The sequence below is a fragment of the Myiozetetes cayanensis genome, unplaced genomic scaffold (assembly GCF_022539395.1).
Source record: "Myiozetetes cayanensis isolate MyiCay16 unplaced genomic scaffold, myiCay2020 scf24, whole genome shotgun sequence".
NCBI lineage: Eukaryota > Metazoa > Chordata > Aves > Passeriformes > Tyrannidae > Myiozetetes > Myiozetetes cayanensis.
In genome coordinates this window covers 8,830,300-8,850,229 of record NW_026087456.1, presented here as the reverse complement: position 1 = coordinate 8,850,229, position 19,930 = coordinate 8,830,300, and the positions used below count along the sequence as shown (strand labels likewise).

Sequence of the window (19,930 nt, the reverse complement as noted above, 5' to 3'; positions counted from 1 at the left end):
CCACTCTGCTGGGGAATAAAAGTGCACAGAAAGCCTTTGGGAGGAAGATCCTTCTGGCTCCACTTCCAAAACGTGCGCTTTCATTGCTTAGCAGTTTTTTTTCTCTCGGGATTTTGTTGTTCTGGGATTTATTTCTTATGGTGGCGGCTAAGTTTTGGGGGGTTTTTTTATTATTATTATTATTTTGCTGTTTGGAAGGAGTTTGTGTTTTTTGCTGTAGACGTGGAGGGTGGTGATACATATTCATGAAAGAGAAGTCTTTCCAGCCCCTGCCTGGGTTGACAAAGACTTAGCTGTTTCACACAGCAAGCTGACTGGAATTGTGTGGGGCCTGCCTGCCCAGATTAGAGCAAACAGCCAGCTTATTCCTCCAGTCGTCAGGCCTCCCCTTCCTAACAATTTCCCCAATTGTCATTTTGACAAGGCTGTCATTAGGTGATGGCTTCTTTTGGCCATTTTGCAGATAAAGATAATTTCCTTAACTTCCATTTTATTTGACAACAAGTGGTTTGGGAGAGAAAGGAAGTGCTTCAGTAGTTTATGGATTAAGGGTTTGTCACTTCAAAGGCATCTTTGATCTAAAAATATGTGCTGTACCAAATTCATTATGTCTTTTTTTTCCTTTCTTTTTCTCTTTTTTTTTTTCCCCCCAGAACTTTTTAATTTATTGATCTGCCCCTCAATTATTCCTTTTTCTTTTCTTTTTTTTTTTTTTTTTTTTGCATCCCCTAGTAGTACTTGGGATAGCAGTGGTGAGGAGAAAGTGCCCAAAAGGCCTCTCTGAAAAGTCATGACCAGGGCAAAACAACAGGTGCTTTTGTTCGGCACCCGGGGCTGATCTGCTTTTAGCCAGAGGTCCTGCCTGCTCCTGCCGTAGCAGCTCCATTAAAAACTGGGAGACAGGGAATATGTTTCATAAGGAGTGGCTCGTTGCCCCTCTTGTGTTGTTCTGGGTCACTCCTCTGGTATAACTGGCCTAAAACCACGGATCTGGTGTAGTTTGGGGCTGGGTTTGGACTCCCTGGTACCCCTTTGTCCAGCGGTGGTGGCAGTTGCTGTGTGGTTTTGGCTCTGTTTTGTGTCTGTGCCGCACTAAGAAATCCCAAACCTCATTCCAAGCTCTTTTCCCGGTCTGTTTGCAACTCAAATGCCCTTCCACAAAGCACTAAGCTTTGGAGCAGGCAGGTACAGCGCCCGGCGAGCGTGTTGCTTCCCACATCCCGTTCACCCATGGAGGCACTCCCAGAGCTGGACCTGATGATCCTTATGGATCCCTTCCAACCCGAGATATTCCATGATTTCCTAAGTGCAGGTCTGCATGGCCACAGTTTCTCTTTGAGTACTTCTGCAGGGAGAGCAGGACATGGTGGGGGTTTGAATACGGATCAAGAGCCGGCCTTTTCCAGCACCTGCTTTAGCTGTGTCAGGCACTGGGCTTCACTTTCACACGTGGAAAAAAACTCCATCCTTGGCTGCAGGAGTGTAAATCCACCACGGTAGCCCATTATTGTCGCCTTACACAGACCTAGCTGGGGCTGGGGTTTGCCCTGTATTAACATGAATATCTGTTCTCCCTCATTACTTCAGCTTTTGCTGCAGTGTCACCTCTGTGTTACAGCAGCCGGCAAACCACCTCCTTGTGCTGGAGGCTGTTCTTGATCCCATTTCCAAACAGAAGCACTTCTGCCTGGGCTCTGGCTGGGGTGGCTGTGCAGAGGCCGGCTTTTTTTTTTTTCTTCCCTTTTGCCTGCTAATTGGCTGAGACCACCAGAATTTGGAGGACACAGATGTCACTGATAGTTTGCCTAGGGAGCACATTCATGCCCATCTGTTGCAGTCTAGAAGGCTGTTCATATATCCACAAGGCCTTCATTTAATTCTTGTCAGAAAGTAATGTAAATCCAGTTTACCTCAGAGGTCACAGCCAAGATTTATGCCAATGAGCCCCCTGCAATTTACACACACTGTAGTTGTATAGGATGAAAAGAAACCCTTTCATGTTGGTGCATATTAACAAGAAAGCTTGCCTTAGGAGAGGCTTTTTGATTGAGGTTCTTCCTTATTTTAATACAGCCAGTTGGGATATTCAGCTTTACCAAAAGAAAACATCTAATCTTTAAGCCAGAGAAGTAAACTAACTAACTGACTGACTAAAGCCCCTAGAAAATCCATTTATTTATTTATTTATTTAAACTATCTTTTCGCAAAGAAAGGTAAACGCTCTAGGAAAACACAAACATGTGTGCACTGAAATAGTCAGGAAACTGAATTTGCCTTCTGTGAAGATGATATTAAATCAGTTATTGAAACCTTTGCTAACTCAGTGTAAGCATGTTTTCTTTTTCTTTTTTTCCCCCCTGTTTTATTTTTCAGTCCCTCAAGCTACCAAATCTGAAATTAAAGCTGAGCCTGTTGTTTTTGACAGGGGTGACGGGGAGGACTCCAGAAGGCTTGTGCACAAATCCACAGGAGGGAGAGCAGCTGAGGGTGCTGTGTGACGTGCATGCTCCCTGTTACCTGCTGCAGGTAAAAATACCACCATCAATATTTAGCAATATTTCCTACAGAAATCAAGTGAAGATAAAATACCATATTAGGGAGGGAAGACGAGGCTATAAATGGACCAGCCACAATAGATCCAGCACTGCCTCTGTGTCATGATTTCCCCCCTGTCTTTATTCAGCAAGAGACTCTAACAGCTTAAAGAGCTTCCCTAAAAATGAGTGTGGCTTCATTAACCTTAGGGAAGCCCCATGTGGAAGGGCCACAGTACACCAAATTAGGCTGGAGGGAAAAAACTAGCAGTGCAAGTGGTGCAGACACTTGAATTGAAAATGAGCTGTTAGAAAAGAAATGCTCTTAAGTGCCTTGGTTATTAAAATTGCTTGTAGGAGCAGGCAGAGAAAAGTGGGATGCAACGATGGATCAGGATGTGCCAAGGTGATTACAAAGGGGTTTCAGAGCTGGGCACCTCTTTAGGCTCAGTGTAGTTTGAGGGTGTTCCTTTCATTTATACTGGCTCCTCCTCCCTTTTCCTTCCTTCCTTTTCCCCCCTTCCTTTTCCCTGGTTTGGCTGGCCTGTGGATTTTACCTTAGCAAACACTTCCAAACGTTCCAGGCGTGAAAATCGGTATGATCTGCACGGTGTCATAATGACCGGAGTGCTTTGGGATTAGGAGGCAGGAGAGCAAGGCACCCAGATGAAAACAGGGCTCAGAGTCCGAGTTCCAGCGTAGCACTTAAAATAATTAAAATGTTTATTTGAAAGTCAAAACAGCCTCAGTCATAAATAACTATCCATTCCTCAATTGATTGTGTGGAGTCCCAACCGAGAGCTCTGGGAATAAGGTTTATTTGCTCCCTGTTGGGATTAATCCATAAATGTAGTCTCCACATGGAACTCATCAGGTCTTTGCTTCCTCTTCATTAGTCTCCCTGGAACTGGAGGGTAGCCTGAATAAGATGAAAATTAGGATAATATATTTTCAGGGAGAAAAGGTCTGGCGATCTCTAATTTGTGTTTCAGGGCCATAATGCTGTGGAAAATTTCCCAAATGATGTTGTCTGAGAAACCAAGGCTTGTTATCCTTGCTGCATTTGAAGTTTGAATGCAGCAATTACATCTTCTTTTCCTTAAAGCCTCCAAAGCTAATTGCAGTCTTAAACTGGCTAGATTGACTCCCAGGCTTCCTTCCATCCACAGTAGAACTTAAAATTCCTTTCTCTTGACAGATCTTTTAGTCTTCTAGCCCAAGGGCTCTGAAATGTCACAGTATGGCCCATTTCTTATTAAAGAGATCATTTCACTGTAGCCCACCCAATACTTCCCTCCATCCCTCTTGTTCTGAACCCCAGCTCCAATTAGAGGGCAGGCCACACAAATGTATTTTCACATCCCCTGAGACCTTTGTAATATTTTTTTTTCATCACATTTGATGTGAGGAGTTATTTTAATCCAGGCTCCAAACAGAAATGGCACAGATTTTTTTTTTCCCCCAATAATTTTTGTTTTAAAGTGTCTAACAATTCTGTCAAGCATTTAAAAACTGCCTGTGCCCAAAGCTGGAGTAAAAAAACTTTCATGGCGCCAAAAAATGCTTAAATCCTCAATCTGGTGCAAAATTGTTTTCATTAGGTGTTTTCAAAGAGCATTTTGAAGTGCATCCTTAGAAAGCATTTTTGTCCAGGCAGTTTTCTTGCAGCACGTCGGTCGAGCTGCAATTTTTATCACTTCAAAACCGTAGTCTCCTCAAAGGACCACTTGTTAGGATTTAAGGAAACCTTAAGGAAAGCTGATTAGTAACCATTGAGAGGGTTCTAAAAGGCCTCCAGAAGTTTTTGCTGTTCTGCTGTTCAGCTTTAGTCTCGGGTCCTGCATTTCCACAGGTCCATAAGCTGCGTGCTTGGTTATTCCCCTCTCCCAGCTGTCACTCAACGCCACAGCTGTCACAAAACACAGCTTTACCAAGTGGCATCTGTGTAAAGGATGCTGCTGTAGTTTAAAGCTCTTTGGTGCATTTTAAGCTGATTTTATGATGCGAGTCATTGTCCCCGGTGATGGGTCTCTAAAGACTCTCCACCTTCTGAGCACTAACGTACATTTATTGGGCTTTTCTCCGTGGCTCCAGCACTTTGGTGTCGCTGCCGCTGTAAATCAGTATTTATCACTCCGAGTGTCCTTGCTGTTTATTCGATTCTTTGGAGGAAAAAAGTGCACTTGAAGAAAAATTCCTCGCTTGCTGCCACTCATATATCACTGCTATGGAGCTGGCAGTCTCCCGGTGAGTTAAACCCTCCCAAGCCAAGGAAGCCAAGCTCTGTACTTCCACACTAATTTGAACTTCCCTGCTAAGCCCCCACAGTTCTTTGTGAGACTGGCAGCCTGTGTGGCTCACAAAGCCACGGGGCCCTCCCGCTTACAGTAAAGACCCAACGGGATCTTCCAAGCTGTGGAAGCACAGGTTGGGCTTAAAAGTCTAAATTGGGGCTCTGAGCTCCACTGGATGCTCTTAATACCGTGTTATTCTTTGTAAAGGGAAGCATCCCATTGCTTATTTGCTTTAGTGCATCTTCCTAGCAAATTGTGCTTGAGAACATGTATTTACCGGGGCTGTGAGGTGGCTGCAGAACACAGGCCTTCTCCAACACACTTCTGCACGCTCCTGCAGCAGTTCCCAGTTCCCAGGACCAATGTCCACAGTGGATCTGAGGCAGGTGTATGTCTGCCCGGTACTCACTCCAGTGGACTCCCTAGAAAACGAGGTTTTTGAGAAATCAATTACACAAAGGAGTGGAGTCAGGGCCAGATGGCCGGGATGCTTCGTCCCAACCTGGGAGGCACTTCTGGGACAGGCACGCACTCCTTCCCACAGGGCTGGGTAATCAGCGAAATCAATTAGCAGATGTCAGTGCAGTTAGCGGAGCAAGCAGCGCTGGCATAGGTGTGTTACTGTGGCTGTAGCAGAGGAGGCTGCCTGTCTTTTTTCCCTGATGGACAACCAGCTTTTCTAGACCTGGCAGGGTAGGAGGAGAGGAATCTGCTTTCTGGCTGTTGTCACCAGGTTGAGATGTCTATCCCTGACACTCTTTCAGGGTTTTCCTTCTGTTTTCATCCGTGGCTCTGCCTCTTGCTGATCTTTTTTACTTGCTCCCCAGCTGCTCTCACATGTCTGCGCTCCTGCCCTCGGCCTCCTTTTTTACGGCTACTTTTTAAATTTCTTCTTTCTCTGCCATTTGTCTGCAGAGTCCCACTGACTGGCTCCTGCCTCCAGGCTCTTTGCTGATGAATCCCATCGTTTGCCCTGCTCCACCTGCCCTTCCACGGCAGGCTCTCTGATCCTCTCTGCTTTCGCATGAGTGCATCTCTTTTGCCCTCTGCTTTTCAATCTGGCGGCTCTTGCTCGGTGCCGTTGAGAACACAGGATATCAGCCACCAGCTCCAGGGGATCCAGCGATCCCAGAGCTGCAACAGAAAGGGAAAAAAACAACTCCCTGGAAATTTAGCTGCTAGAATGTGAGTCTTTTCTAGTCAGCAGAGCAAACTGCGCCTGTATGTGTGTTCCTTTGCACTCCCCTTCCTCCTCTACTTCCCAAATTTTAGAAGTGTCCTCACAGTGGCTGTTTCTGACTATATTGCTTCAAACTGTCAGAGCAGCTTTTTCTGTGAAGCCGTCATCAAATTGGTGGGGGGAAAAAAAAAGAAAAAAAGCCAAACCCAAAATATTTCTTTTGTGCTTCATTTTTGAAAGTTGCTTAACTGCTATGGCAGGTGCTGAGCTCGATATATGGGATGGAAATGGGTTTTTTAGCCCTGCATCGCCACTGACAACGTCCGAGGCACCGCTAGGACTTTCCGGAGTACGGAATGGGGGAAAACACGGACGGGATTTTTCCCGAAGTACGGAATGGGGGGAAACCCGGACTGGATTTTTTCCAGAGTACGGAATGGGGGAAAACCCGGCAGAAATCCAGTGTACCCCCACTCAAAAAGGAGGAGACCACCGCGGGTCCACAGTGACACGCCCCTCCCCCCAAAAAAACCCCCAACAATCCCCTTGGAGCCCCCCCAAAGCCCCCCAAAAGCTCAATGACCCTCCTCTCCCCAAAACCCCCAAAATTTCCCCTCCAGCCCCCTGGTGCCTCCCGGTGCTCTGGGACCCCTAAATTGCCTCCCAGGTCCCCTCATCTGCCCCCAGGGACCCCCAGGCCCCCGGTACCCCCAAACCCTCAGGACCCCCAAATACCCCCCCGACCCCCAAACTCCCAAGACCCCCTTAAATTTCCCCGGTGCCCCCAAGCCCCAGGACCCCCTCAAATTTCCCCACAGACCCCCAGGGACACCCCACAGACACCCAAATGCACCCAGACCCGCCCCAGATCCCCAACCCCAGAGACCCCCAGCCCTCCTGTTGCCTCTCCAAGCCCCCAAAACCCTCCAGGACCCCCACCTGCCCCCAGAACCCCCTCCAATTCCTCCCCAGTCCCCCAGTGCCCCCCCAAGCCTCAGAACCCCCCCAAATTACCCCCAGAACCCCAGATGGGAGTGCACTGTGTGAAAGGGTTCCATCTAGGATGTCTGCATGGTGCTGATTTGCTTTGAATGTTTCTCCAGCATAATGTCAGTTGTGAGAAAAGGGTTTAGGTTGTCCTTTCATTCACAGGAAAGATTTTATAACTGATTCATATTTTTATACTTAAATATAGAATTGACAACTAGGTTTTGCTTTCCCCTTCACAAAGGGTCATTGCTGTCAATAGGGTTGTAGTATTGGACACGGCATAAATATTGTATGTTTGAATTACTTTAAGTGGCTCCTTGAGGAAACAATGCTGCAGGTTTTGTAGGGATTTCCATTTACATCTTTCCATATTAAAAATACACCTTTATTTTATTTTTCACATACTATCTCTAAGTATACTCGGAGCAGAATATTTCAGCTTGTTACCTACTAGAGTATTTGGTGAAATTTATGGTCCTACTGAAGTAAATGGAAACCTTACCATTGACTTCGGGTGGGGCCTTGGGTGTCTCCCCCTTTTGGATTAAAGGGAACAGTGTGGCTTTTCTATACCCCCAAGAGATGCTTTATCCACTGGGATTCCCTGTGGAAAGGGAGTGTTGAAGGGCTGTGTTTTATATTTAAGTGTGTATTCTGCATGTTTGAGCAGCATCCATTTGCTTGGACCTAGAGGAGGATGGGCAGGTGGGCATCTATTTTGATGCTCCATCAGACTACTCCATGAAAATGGAATCAGTTCTAGGGATGGCACAGAAATGATAAATTTAGTCACACAAGGAAGAAAACTTAGGGACTGCTAAAAATGTTGACCTGTAAAGGGTTGATGGTGGCCGGAGATTTACCTTCTGGGATATTGGTGCCTTATTCCACTTAAGTTTCCTTTCAACATTTCAGTCTTTTTGTAGATATGAGTCTAAGATATAAAAATGATTTGAATGAATGCCAGAATGTTGAGTTTTTAAAGTCCATCCATGGAGAACATTCCTTACATGGGATGGAGTTCCAGGGTAAAGAGGGGGTTCCAATGGTCTGGAAAACGCATGCAGCATCTTCCATGAGTTCTGCCATTCAGTCCCAGCTAACTGTGTGTGACAGCCCGAGCCTTGCAGGTGCAAAGGGCTCTGGCACAGCCCGGGTAGGCACTTCCCTGCTTGGGGTTTCCCTGCTCCAGCCCCGCCCTGTCTCCCTGGCACCTTGGAGATGTTCGCCTTGCACACTTTGTCACCGGGACCCTGCAGTAATTTCACGCACTCCCCTAATAAAGTCCTCCGAGGCTGTCATGTATTTTCATGTATTTCCCCTATTATTTCTCCCTGCTTGAGCCTTTGGGATAATTGATGATACTTTAGTTAATCATTTTCCCCCTCCTTTGTTTGCCAGGTAGCTCAGCCTTGAAGGGATCCTTTTCATTTAGAATCCGTGTCTTCTCTTAAGTAATTGATCACCGCGCACCCGGGGACACCCAATTCACAGCCGAGTGGGATCAGCCTTCATGAATAATCAACACGCCGTGGCCGTGCTGCTGCAGGAGTGCGAGCGAGCTCTGGACGCGCTCCTGTCGGCCAAGGCTGGCACGGGCGAGGAGGGCGAGCGGGAATACCGGCGGTGCCAAGGTGAGCTCTCCCCAGGAGAGGCGGCAGGACCCCGCCGCCCCTCGGCCCTGCCCTATTTTTCTTCTCCTGGCAGATGAGTGTCAAGAGATGCCTGGATTTCGAGGCCATGAATGGGGTGCGGGCTACAGGCAGGCAGGGAAAAGAAGTCCACTTTGTTGCAGTGAATTGCTGTCAGTTCTAATTTTAGGCTTCACTAAACATGAGGCTGTAAGGAACAGTTTAGTTTGGGAAGAACAATGCCCAAAAGTTTGCTGATGCACATAAATTTCAGTTATTAAAAAAAAAAAGAAAAAAGAAAAAGAAAAAAAAAGGATGCAACTTCTGAATAAGGGCACATATTTCCTCTCTTTTCATAGGAACTGGGTGAGGGCCCTCTCTGTTTGTCAGCTTCTCTTCATATATTAAAGAGCTCATTGCTTGAATCTTTATCTTGTAAAATGTGTGTGACCTCTATAAGTGGTGTCCAAGGGGAACAAACAAAAAAAAAAGTACTTGCAATACCCCTCTTGAAAAGAAAATCCATGCTGGCTAAAGGCTGGCATAAATAACCAGGAAAGGAAGTAGTGTTTAGCGAGAGCTGTAATAAAAGGGTTACCTGCTGGAAACCAGCATTTATTTTAGTATTGATGTGGTGCTTTGGGGGAAAAAAAAAAAAAGAATTTATTATTGTCTTAATTCCAGCGGAATTAAGGTTTGGCTTTGCGTGACACATCTGCGGCACTGCCCGTTTTCCAGTTTAGTGTTAATAATGTTTAGTTTTGCTTTGCTTGAGTGCCTCGGCCGTAACGTTAATTTGATCTTTAAAACCCTTTGTTTGTCCCGGGGCGCAGAGCCGTTGAGAATATGTTTTTCCGACCATCCTTGTTCTTGCTGGGAGGTCAGCTGCCTTTTTCTGAAGCACCTAAGTCTGTTTGTGCTGGAGGGTGGCGTGTAGGTTTCTGTTATGGATACTGCAAGGTTTTTCTCTCCTCTTTTTTTGTTTTCGACAAAGGGTACTTTGTTTCCTGCTCCCAAATTCTTTTAAGTTTTATTATGGCTCGGCAGAATAGGCTCTTGAACTCCTAATCAGGTAGCGCTTTTTTCCCCCCCTCATCCTCCTCCCTCCTTTTCTCCTATTAAATGCCACAAAGTATGAGAAATAATCAGTTTAGTTCCAGATAAGGTAAATCAGTGCCCTTATAATCACTCGATTAGACACGGTCCTTCAGGTAAACTGCTTCAGGAAATGGGCGATCAGAGCCTGCAGCGAGGCTCGGGCTTTTCCAGGGACCGTGTTCCCATCAGCTGAAAGAAAAATACCCAGCAGCGGGGTGGTGACAGCGACATTAATAACTGCTGGGGCTCTCTGCCCGGGGAAGGCAGGGCCTCGCAGGTCGCCGGCTCTCGGCTTCGGGGGGACCCTCCCAGCGCAGGGGGTTTCTTCACCCCCTCTTCCTCCCGGGGCTGCCTTTGTTCCCCACCCACCGCGCCGGCTTTCTCAGGCCGGGCGCAGGAGGGACCGAAAGCCGAACGGTGGGAGAGGGGAGAGGAGGAGCACATCCTTATCTCGCTGTAGTTGAGAGGGCAGAATGGGTGTTAGGTGGGCCTGGACTGCTTTTTTATGTCTTTTTAGGCTAGAAATCATTCCAGTCAGCTTCTGTACCCGTTCAACCCTCCTTAATTAATGAGTTTATATTGCCAGCGGTGAGAACAGATATCTATTACAAGGGTAGACTCTCGTCCTGGGAGCTGAATTTTTAGCTGAGAGCTGTTCACACGAGCTCCCCGACTGGCTGATGTGGTTCTCGTGGATGTTCTTGTGGTACAACATCATTTTATTGTCATTGACTGGCTGTGTGTTCTTTCCACGTGGTGACACTTAGACATCACAGCGAGGCTCGAAGCAGTATCCTGCTAGGCCTACACAAAAGTCCAACCCCAAAGATGACTGAAGGCTCCAAGTTTGCCAAATCCCCCTGAAAATGTCGCCCTGGCTTCCTTTTCTAACAAGCTCAGAAGTAATGAGTGCTGAGGATGTCTCTTTAAATACCTAGGTTAAAGAATTTGGCTTTAATCTTTGTTCTTTAGTGCATCAGGCAGGAGGGGGATCAAGCATGGAAACAGGAACAAGAGGACAGCAATAGTACCTTTAAAGAGGATACCAACATCCATGTTATCCCACTGATTGTTTTGATGGTTGCTGACACTATTCTTTCCAATTTCATTGTTATTTAAGTAAGCAAAAGTTTGTGTGGGAAAGACAGAAGAAGAAGTTAGAGAAGCAGACAGAAAGGCTGTCTGTGTAAGCCTCCTGATTCTTCTTGGATAGATCCCTCCCCAAAATGTCAGTGCTGTGGGATCATATGGGAAAACATATGCTTGCTGTGACTGCCTCCAGTCCTCCCACCATCTTCCTTTGGAAAAGATTTTGGGAGGCTCAGTCTTCCCCTTTCTACGTGGGGGATTAAACCCCTCAGTCCGCCATTCTGTGTTCCTTGTGATGAGGTGGGTGTCCCAGCTCCTGCACGGATTTTCCTGGGAGAGCTGTGAGGGTGGGAGAACAACCTCCTCTCCCCACCAGCTCTGCCCAGGCACCACTTGAGGAGGATAAGGAAACATGGCTTCCTGTTAAGCCAGGATGGGTAATGGGAAGGTTTTCAATCCCTATGTTTCCTTGGGACAGCAACAAGTGAGAAAACGTGAGATGGAAAAAGCGATACCTTTTTAAACATGGCTTTCTGGAGAAGGGCCCTAAATACCCAGCTTTCTGCTTTTTCCTAAGAAAACCATATTGGTGAATGCACTGTAACATCAGCACGAAATAAGACTTTTTAGGCAATGCATTTTCTACAGTCTGTCCGTAAAGGATTGATTAAAAAATATATAGTAATACATTTATTGCATTGCCTCGTTAAAGCAACGATGGTCTCTGAGCAGGGCTTTTTTGGGGGGATTAATGGCCAGAAGGGGCCAGATCTGCAGCTGATGATCACCATTAACCCCATCTGGTCAATAATCCTTGTTAATCCACTTTTATTGGCCAGAGGGGCTGCCTGGACGAGTGCTTAGCACAGCATAGCACAGTCGGGCTGCAGCTTCGCCCCTTTTGCAAGGAAAATTAAATGTGGGCTGCAGCTGAAAGGAAGGCGCAAATCCAAGCCCAAATCTCTAGCTGTGTGCTCCTGGCAGTTGCATCCTTAGTTGGGTCAGGCTGGAGATCCAACCCAAGCCAATGGAGTGGTGATTGCCCTGTACGGGGAGGGAGCAGGGAGAACCAAACATGTTTAAGAGCATGTTCTTAATGTTCATGGTATCCCTTTAGATCTCTCTCTAATTGCTTTCTGTGGTCCAGGCTTGTCTCCCAGTTTGGATGTGGCTTCCCAGGCTGGCTCTGCCACCGTCACCCGAGCAAGGGGGACAGGTCTTCTGTGCTGCTGACCCCGTTGTCCTCTCCTCACATGGCAGGGGGGGAACAGGTTTCCCTCTGTCTCTCTTGGAGCAGCTCTTCCCACCCGGGCAGCCTCCAGCCGGCGTGACTTCCTGCTAAAAGCCTTTTTAATGGCTGAGGGCTCCCATTTACCTGGAGGGCAGAGCAGCCAAGGGGAACGGATGGCAGGCCAGCCTTCCCTCCCCACCAGGCTGGTGACAGGAGCTGAGAGCTGGTAGCGGCTGGGAGAAGGTCTTTTAGAAAGATCGGTGTTACAAGTGCTGCAGCTGAACCTGCCGCAATATCTTTACCTGCTCTTTGACCCTTTCAGCTCTGCTTCCTGAGGACTTGAGGACCCTTCTGGAGGAGGCAAAGGAAATGAAGTGGCCCTTTGTGCCGGAGAAGTGGCAATACAAACAAGACCTCAGCCCAGAAGACAAAACAAACCTGCAAGATATGATCAGTGCGAGGCTCCCTGACTTACTGGTATGAAGTTCAACACACCTGTTGGGTAAAACGTCCCCCTGGGGTGCTCGGGGGCTTTCACAGGGCAGTTCTGTTTCTGTTTCCACTCAGGTAATGGTTCCCTCTTCCCCTGAAGAACTGGCATTATAATAAAACTAAAACGCCAGATGTTTTTTAAAAAACTCCATGAATTTGACAAGACTGCTGTTCCTTGTTTAATTCCCCACTTCCAGGAGGCCATGGGGATTTCCCACTGTAGTAGGGCTTGCAAAATTCCTCCCCTGCTTTTCTCTTTTCAATAAAATTACATAACAGAATCCCTTTGAGGACCAAAGCTGGCCAAAACCCAGGTAAGAAAGGCAAGGATTTAATGTGACTTCTCCCTGTGAGTAAGGGGTACTTGGCTGTGTAAGGAGCTGCAGAATCCGAAGGTGAATCCCATCCTATAAGGTGATGAGTTTTAAGGCTTAGAAAGTGGCAAGAAATGTGGATTGCTTTCTGCTTTCCTGATCTCCCCAGAGTCATGTCAGACATGACTCGGAGCAAATAGAGGACACCCTTTTCCATGGTAAATGGAGTATCTGTTTGGCAGGACAGGCATAAAAATGAGGTTTGTGAAGTTTCGGGGGGCTTTTTTTTGCTTCCTTTGGTGCATGTCTGAAGCCAGCACAGTCCCAGTGCTGCCTGTTGTTAGCTCCAAGGTGGCCAAGAGATCTCACCTGCTCCGGAGATCCCGGCCCTGCTGAGGCCAGCAGGTTTTCTTTGGGAACAACGATCACTTGGAGCAGCACAGGGCGATGAGGAGCTCGGCAAAGCCAACTGCAGGGCCGGGAGGTGGGAGCCCCAGCACCCCCTCGCTCCTGAATTTCCCTGGGGGAGGGCGGGGAGTGGCTGTTCCTGGGTATTTATTTTCTCTCTCTCTTTGGTGTGTGTGGCCTCAGACAGAAATTTATGGCGGAGGTTGACCTCCTTTACAATCCCGGCGCGGCTCCCTCACTTTGGGGCGTTTGTCTGCTCTCTCCCGGGATAAACACCTGCAGTAAACTCCCCGAGAGACCTGGCTAGATGGGAGATTAATGTGGCTGTAATAGTGGAGCAGTGTTTGCAGCATTATGCCCTCTCCCCAGGTAGATGGATCCTTTCTGAGATGATACCAATTATTTATTGCTGAAACATCTGTTGATAACTGCAGCTGCCCTCGTTAAACAAAGCCTATCGTGGGGTCATAGACTATAGGGACCTAAAATCCTCCTCCATGCTAGTTTTGGACTATTCACCCACACCCCCTGAAGTCCATTGGTTGCCGTTGTCTCCAGTGTTTCATCCTGCGGTGGAAAATACTTTGTAAACGTTGTGCTGCCTTTCCCCATGTGCTTTGAAGTATTATTTCATCTTCATCGGTAATTTATATTCCAGTGCCATTGTACCATGGGAAAAAGGGAAAACCTTTTTTGTTTTCCATTTAATTGTAGATAGACTGACATTTTGACCTGTATTATTAGTATTAGTCAGGAAAAGGGATTTTTTTTCCCCTTCATCCATTCCTTCTCCCCCTCCTTTTTTTTATTTTAAATAAAATTTCAAGGCAGAGCAAAGGCTGCTTCAGTCCTTTGAATAAAAAGCTGGGGGGGGAAATGAGGCTGAAGAGAAGTGATTACAGTGTGATGAGGAAAGATAAAAGTTTGAGCAACTTCTTTTTTTTTTTCCCCTGGCATGAGGGACAGAAGGATAATTTAATTCCCTGGAGGACAACAGAAAAAAAAAAAATTAAGTCTTCTCCGATTTATTGTTCCGAAACAAACCTTTAAAATTTTCCCCTCTCTGTTTATTTTAATTTGCCATGCTTAGAATAAGCTCATAAACCGTAATTCATTACATTTAAAAAGTGCTTTGAGATCCATGAATGAAAGGCACTTCATTACCATAACACACTGGTGCTGTGTGGAGGAGGCAGCGCTGGGTAGCGGGGCTCTCTCTCTCTCCATGAGGATGTTTCACTCTGGGAGTGGGCTGAAAAGCTCCATGAGACCCAGCACAGGGAGTAAGCGGATTAGGCTTTGGCTTCAAGGGTTTGCCTCAGTGTTGTTGCACTTTAAAAAAAAAAAAAAAAGTGGGATACGCGTTGCCGGCGGCTCCACGCTCCTCTGGCACATCGAGAGGGCAAAGCCTCCTGCACCTGCAGCTTCTTTAAGTGCTCTTCTTCCTCTTCGCTGTGGGATGCTCAGTGCTTCTTTGCACCCCATAGAAGGTGGGGGTTTGGGGTTGGATTTTGGGGGATTTTTCTTTTTGTTGCTGGCATTCACCGCCCAAAGGCCACCCCAGTTCGACAAGCTCAACACAGCGTTTTGCACATTTTCTGTCTAGCAAACCAAGCCCGTCCTGCAGCCCCTGTAGTGGGAATCTGCACTGAGGCTTCAAGGGTGATGCCCAACATCTGCATCCAAAGCCAAAACTGCAAAGCACTGGGGTGTTTGTTTTTAACAAATCAAAGCCAAATCAGAATTGTCCTTGCTGGCAGAGGTAAATAAGGAGGGCTTAGTTTGCCTCTCTAAATACCACCATGTGCTGTGGGGTTTGCAGTGGGGCTGCAGATCCAGAAGGGAGGCTGCCAGGGTGTCCTTCCTGCAGATCTTTGCTATCCCAAGGGATGGAATTAGCCTAACACTCGGTGAGCAGCCAATAGAGGGCAACATGCCCATATCCACATAGGCTTTGATCCCAAAATCCCTGCTGTGGGTTTAGTTGAAGGACAACTCATAGTTCTCCTGTGGGATGATTCATGGCATATTAATATTTTAATTATTTTTTGCGATTTCTTTGGCCTGTTTGCGATCCCATTGTAATGATGTGGGCCTTTGCTTCATTTTTATTGGACTTATCAAGAATTCCTGCATCCAGGCTTAAGCATCCGGCCATGGACCAGGATCTGCTGGGATAGGTACAGTGGGAACACAGAAGGAAAAGCCTCAAGAGTGGTGCTAACTCTGGTCCCTCTGCACTCTCTGTAGTGATCTGTGCAGTCTGACTCCATGCTCCCTGCTGTGGATGAGGGAGTGTGGATCCTGGCCTTGCTGGCCGGAATCTCATGGGATTTAATGGGAATATTGAAAAGAGGGGAAAATAAGGCCCTGCAGCCCTTGGCTGGGCCTTGGTTAATTAGGTGCTGATGGATTACCATTAGGGAAACCATTCCAAGGGACATGCCCTAACTGCCATAGGGGTGTGTGTGTGGCACTTAAGGACTGGGAACCTTTGAAAAAGAGCTAAGGAGGGGGCTGAGGATTTAGTTTTCTCCTCCTTCTAACTGTGGGTGTGGTAACAGGAGAACTAAAGCCTTAAATCCTAGCCCTGGGATCTTGGTTGTTCAGGCTGACCTTTTGCTACCTGCCTCCTAAGAGCCCTTCTTGGGTGATCCCAGTGAGACGGAGAGTGATGGAGGGGATGGATTCAACCAGGAGGGAACCCGTGGCACCCCAGCCTCCCTTTGTAAGGCTTTGTAAAGTGAGAAGTATCAGAGATCAAGTGCAGGGAGAAGATCTTTAACTGTCCAGGGTGACAGCCCTGGCACTGCAGAGAACTCCATCTGTGGAGGAAAACTGCAGCAGAATTTATGTGGAGAACCAAATAAAAAAAAAAAAATTGGGAAGCCTTATCCTGGGTTCGTGTCGAGATGCCGCTTCACTTGGCTCCTGGGTAGGATTTCCTCTTCTCAGATGCAGCTTCATGGAGCATTTCCTCCCTGGAAGAGACACTTTAAATGTTATGTTCCTAAGATCACTACGCTATGTCTTCTTCTCAAATGAAACTGCTTCTCGGGTGGATTGATCCTTTGAGGGCACAGATGTAGGGAAGAGACTCTTGGATTTTTAGCTGTTGATAATGATGCCACTCTGTTCTGTCACTTGCATTTTCCTATTTTTAAGTATTAAAATATCCCCTTCTACAGAGTATTTTAATATGCCACAATAGTGTATAAATGGTCTAGAACCAGGGCCACAAAATGATGGTGGCACCTCTTTATCCCTGGTGCTAAACAAGAACAAGAACCCCTGCAGATGACTGTGGTCCCCCAAGCCCCTGCTGACACATGTGGCCCCCAAGAACCCCCCTTTGAGGAGCTTCCTTGGCACTTTAAAGAATTCTGCTTCTGTCCTTGCCCCAAAATGCTGCTGCTCTTTTTTCCTGAGGAAAGCAGGGATTATTCCCACTCTAGGACTGGCTCAGTTGGTGAAGCCAGATGTGGTTGGTTGCATAAAACTGCCCCGTCCTGTGATGTTTTGAGCTGCTCATAATGGACCTAATGTTGCTGCCTTTGAATAAACACCCAACTCTCCATTGCCTTTGGCATGAATAACTTGAGCTAATTAACAACTTCAGAAGCCACTAAATGAGGTTCTCATTGCTGGGAGCGAGAGGGAAGTGTCCAGGAGCTGCTGATTCCTCAGTGTGCAGCGACTCCCTGTCCCGTGTCTCAGGCGTATCCCTCTGCTGCTCGCAGCCACGCTTTCTTCTGCCCATCCCCGAGGTGGTGGGAGGCTTAATTCCCTGTTCCTTGTGGAGTGGGCTCTGACTGCCAGCTGAAAGGCAGGGATTGATAGAGCAGTCCCGGGCGGTGACAGCAGCTTTGGTCTCTTGGAAAGACGGGCTTTGCTAACGGCGCGTGGGGTAAGAGGGTGAAAGGCTTCAGCCAGATCCAGCGGTGTTGTGGCTCTGTCTTTAATCTGACAGGGGGAAAGAAAACCGAGTAATTTGTTAGGGTTCAGTGGAGTGCTAACTAGGAGCAGTGCTTGGGAGAGAAATAAGGCACCTGGAAGTACGTGGAGTGCCTCTGGAACTCCTGCCCTGTGCACAGAATTAGAAATTCTTTGCTGACTGCTCTTGGGTTTGTGTCTTTTTTTAAAAAGATTTTTAAACCTCAGATGCAGTTTACAAATGAGACCAGGACTCAAGCAGCCTGAAATGAATGGATATAAACAAACACAGAAGTCTAGAGTGTCAGTAAAACTGTGGGGACACTGAAAATTAAATGATTCCTGCCCCTGCTTTCCTACCACGCTGTTTGCAGAGGCGTTTTTTCCAGAGGGGATCCTCCTGAGCCCACAGGCTGGGGAGGAGGGCTTGCCTCTGGGATCTTCGCTTTATAAAGAGGGCCGAGAGAGTGGATTAAATCAATATTTCATTTATTTGGGCTTGTAATTCCTCTTACATCAGCTGCCACATAAAGATTTCCCCCTATTTCCTTCCCCTCCTCCTCATCCTCATTTACTATGCACCAATAATTTCCCTTTGACGCTCTCCTGCCCGTCCTAGTGCCAGATGGCCCCGGTTCTGAGCTTCTCCCCTCTCCTGGGAGAGGCCCCCATTGTCAATGCAGAGGAGGCGTCGTGGCTTTGAACCCAAAGCTGGGACCCAAACTTCAGCCCCGGCGTGAGGAGGAGCTAAAGCCACTAATGCAGGGAGCCATGCGAACCGCACACCCTCCCACTCAGCGCCATTAAGGCGAGACCCCCTTCACTAAAGGCTGCTTTGCATTCTCCCCAATGGTCCGTGTATAGAAATCTGGTGCAAATTTAATTCTCCCACCACCTGATTCCACTTCCCAGCCGCGAGGTTCCCTTTGTGTCCCAAACTCAATTAGACAGATCCATTTCACGTCGCGGGCACATTGTTTTCACATCTGTGCCCGCGATGTGAAAACAAAGTGCGCGCGTACCTCGCTCTTTCTCTCTCTCTCTCTCTCTTTCTTTCTCTCTCTGTGGATGTGCCTAAAGCGATAAAGAAAGTGAGTAAATCTGTTTAGGGCGCCAGTTTCTGACTGTGCAGGAGCAGGCTGGGACATCCTGGGAGTTACTGGGGTTTCCCTGGCTGCGGGCTGGGTGACAGGGAGCCGCTCCCCCGGCTCACTCGGCAGTGGCATTTTGGGGAGGGTCTCTGTGCGTGGCTTGGGTGCGTGCCCGGCCTCGGGCTGGAGGTGCTGAGGAATTTTCCAGCCACACGAGCTGGCAGGGAATGAAAGGAGCGGGTATTAATTTCTCGGTGTCCCGCTCGGGACAGGGGGGAACGCGGTTGCAAAGGCTGCCACGGGGCCGTGTCGCTGCGTGCCACACAGCATGCGGCCCTGCCTCCCAAAAAAAAAAAAAAAATAGCCGAGTTTCTCCCCCTGGCTTGACTTTTCTACATTTTGTGTCCATTTGGGTTTGGAGAGGGACACAAGAGGTTTCGGCATTGAGCGGGCGAGTTAAATTATGCAGCTGCAAGACTGCCAAGCCCTTCAGAATAGGATGCTTCGTTTAGATTTTCCACAATGCTATTGAAGTGCTTATTTTCCTCCTGAAGAGACACAAACAGATGCAAACTTCTGTAAACACTTTAGAAATGAATTCAGTGAGTTTGGCCTCTCAGCAGTGCTCAATAGCTGACAGAAAAATGTCTAATTAGTGCAAGTGGAAATAATAGGGCCACTTGGATTCCTTCCATCCTCCTCCAAGTCTACTTTTCCTAGGGACTCAAAGGCCCTTTTGTTTGGTAGGTCACCCTCTCTCAGGCTTTTGTGTTCCGATCTATTAAAGGAAGAAGGGGAGGAAAAAAAAATAGATTAGGCGATGCTCTGTGCTTAAATATATGGCCTGTTGATGAGCATTTGGAATGGCTGGTTTGCAGTGTCAGTTTACAGGTGCTTGGAGAGGGGGATTCCTCCATTGTTGGCCGGCACAAGCGGAGTTGTGCGTGCCGGCCTCCAGGAATCCTTTTCAAGTGCCATCCTCTTAGAAAATCACACTCAGGCTCGGGGGGGGGGGGGAAAAGAAGGAAATTTGTACAAATCCTCCTCCTTGCTGAAGTGCAAACAAACTGGGAAATGCTTGCCATGGATCTGTGCTGCAAGCTGGCCTTCATGCCCTGTTCCATAGGCTCTTCTCCAAAGGGTTTGACGTGGGCTTCCTCCTGCACACCTCAGAGGGTGGTACTTGATGTGTTAGTGGGGATTTGGACAGAGATGTCTTGGCAGTGTCTGGAAAAGTAATTGCCTGGATGTCAGCGTGTGGAGCACTTCCTCGCTCCGCTGGGCAGGAATACCAGTCCCAGCCCACCATGGGAAGGGGATGGTGTTGGGTAAATATCCCCAGGTCCATGTGAACTTCTGCAGCCACAATGAAGTTGTATGTCCTCATGGCTGCCTTTGCTGGCCTCTGAACAGCAGGCACCTCAGGAATTCCGACTGCTCCTCATGTCACTGTGATGGCTCAGCCACTGTGGGAATCCAGGAAAGTTCATAGAGACTTAGTAGTCATTAAAGACGGCCTGCAGGGAAAAACATCAGATTCCTGGCCTGTTTGCCTGTTTGTGGTGTACAAAGGAGTGGATGGCTTGAGATCTGTCTGGGACAATGGCTGTAGTATAGCCATTTTCAGTCTTCCCAGTCTCACATC

The 19,930-nt window shown here is 47.7% G+C and overlaps 1 protein-coding gene across 2 annotated transcripts in view; it reads left to right on the top strand.

The window, feature by feature from the left end:
- The window catches only part of ALPK1 (alpha kinase 1), a 34,629-nt gene that overhangs the window by 4,451 nt on the left and 10,248 nt on the right, over positions 1-19,930 (top strand). Inside the window, exons 2-4 of one of the 2 annotated variants that reach the window (XM_050320675.1) lie at positions 2,426-2,526; positions 8,400-8,632; positions 12,370-12,524. In XM_050320675.1, coding sequence (XP_050176632.1) covers positions 8,512-8,632; positions 12,370-12,524 — 276 coding nt within the window. In that variant the 5' untranslated portion in view covers positions 2,426-2,526; positions 8,400-8,511. The remainder of the gene's footprint in view (positions 1-2,425; positions 2,527-8,399; positions 8,633-12,369; positions 12,525-19,930) is intronic. The other variant, XM_050320676.1, reaches the window with a different exon arrangement.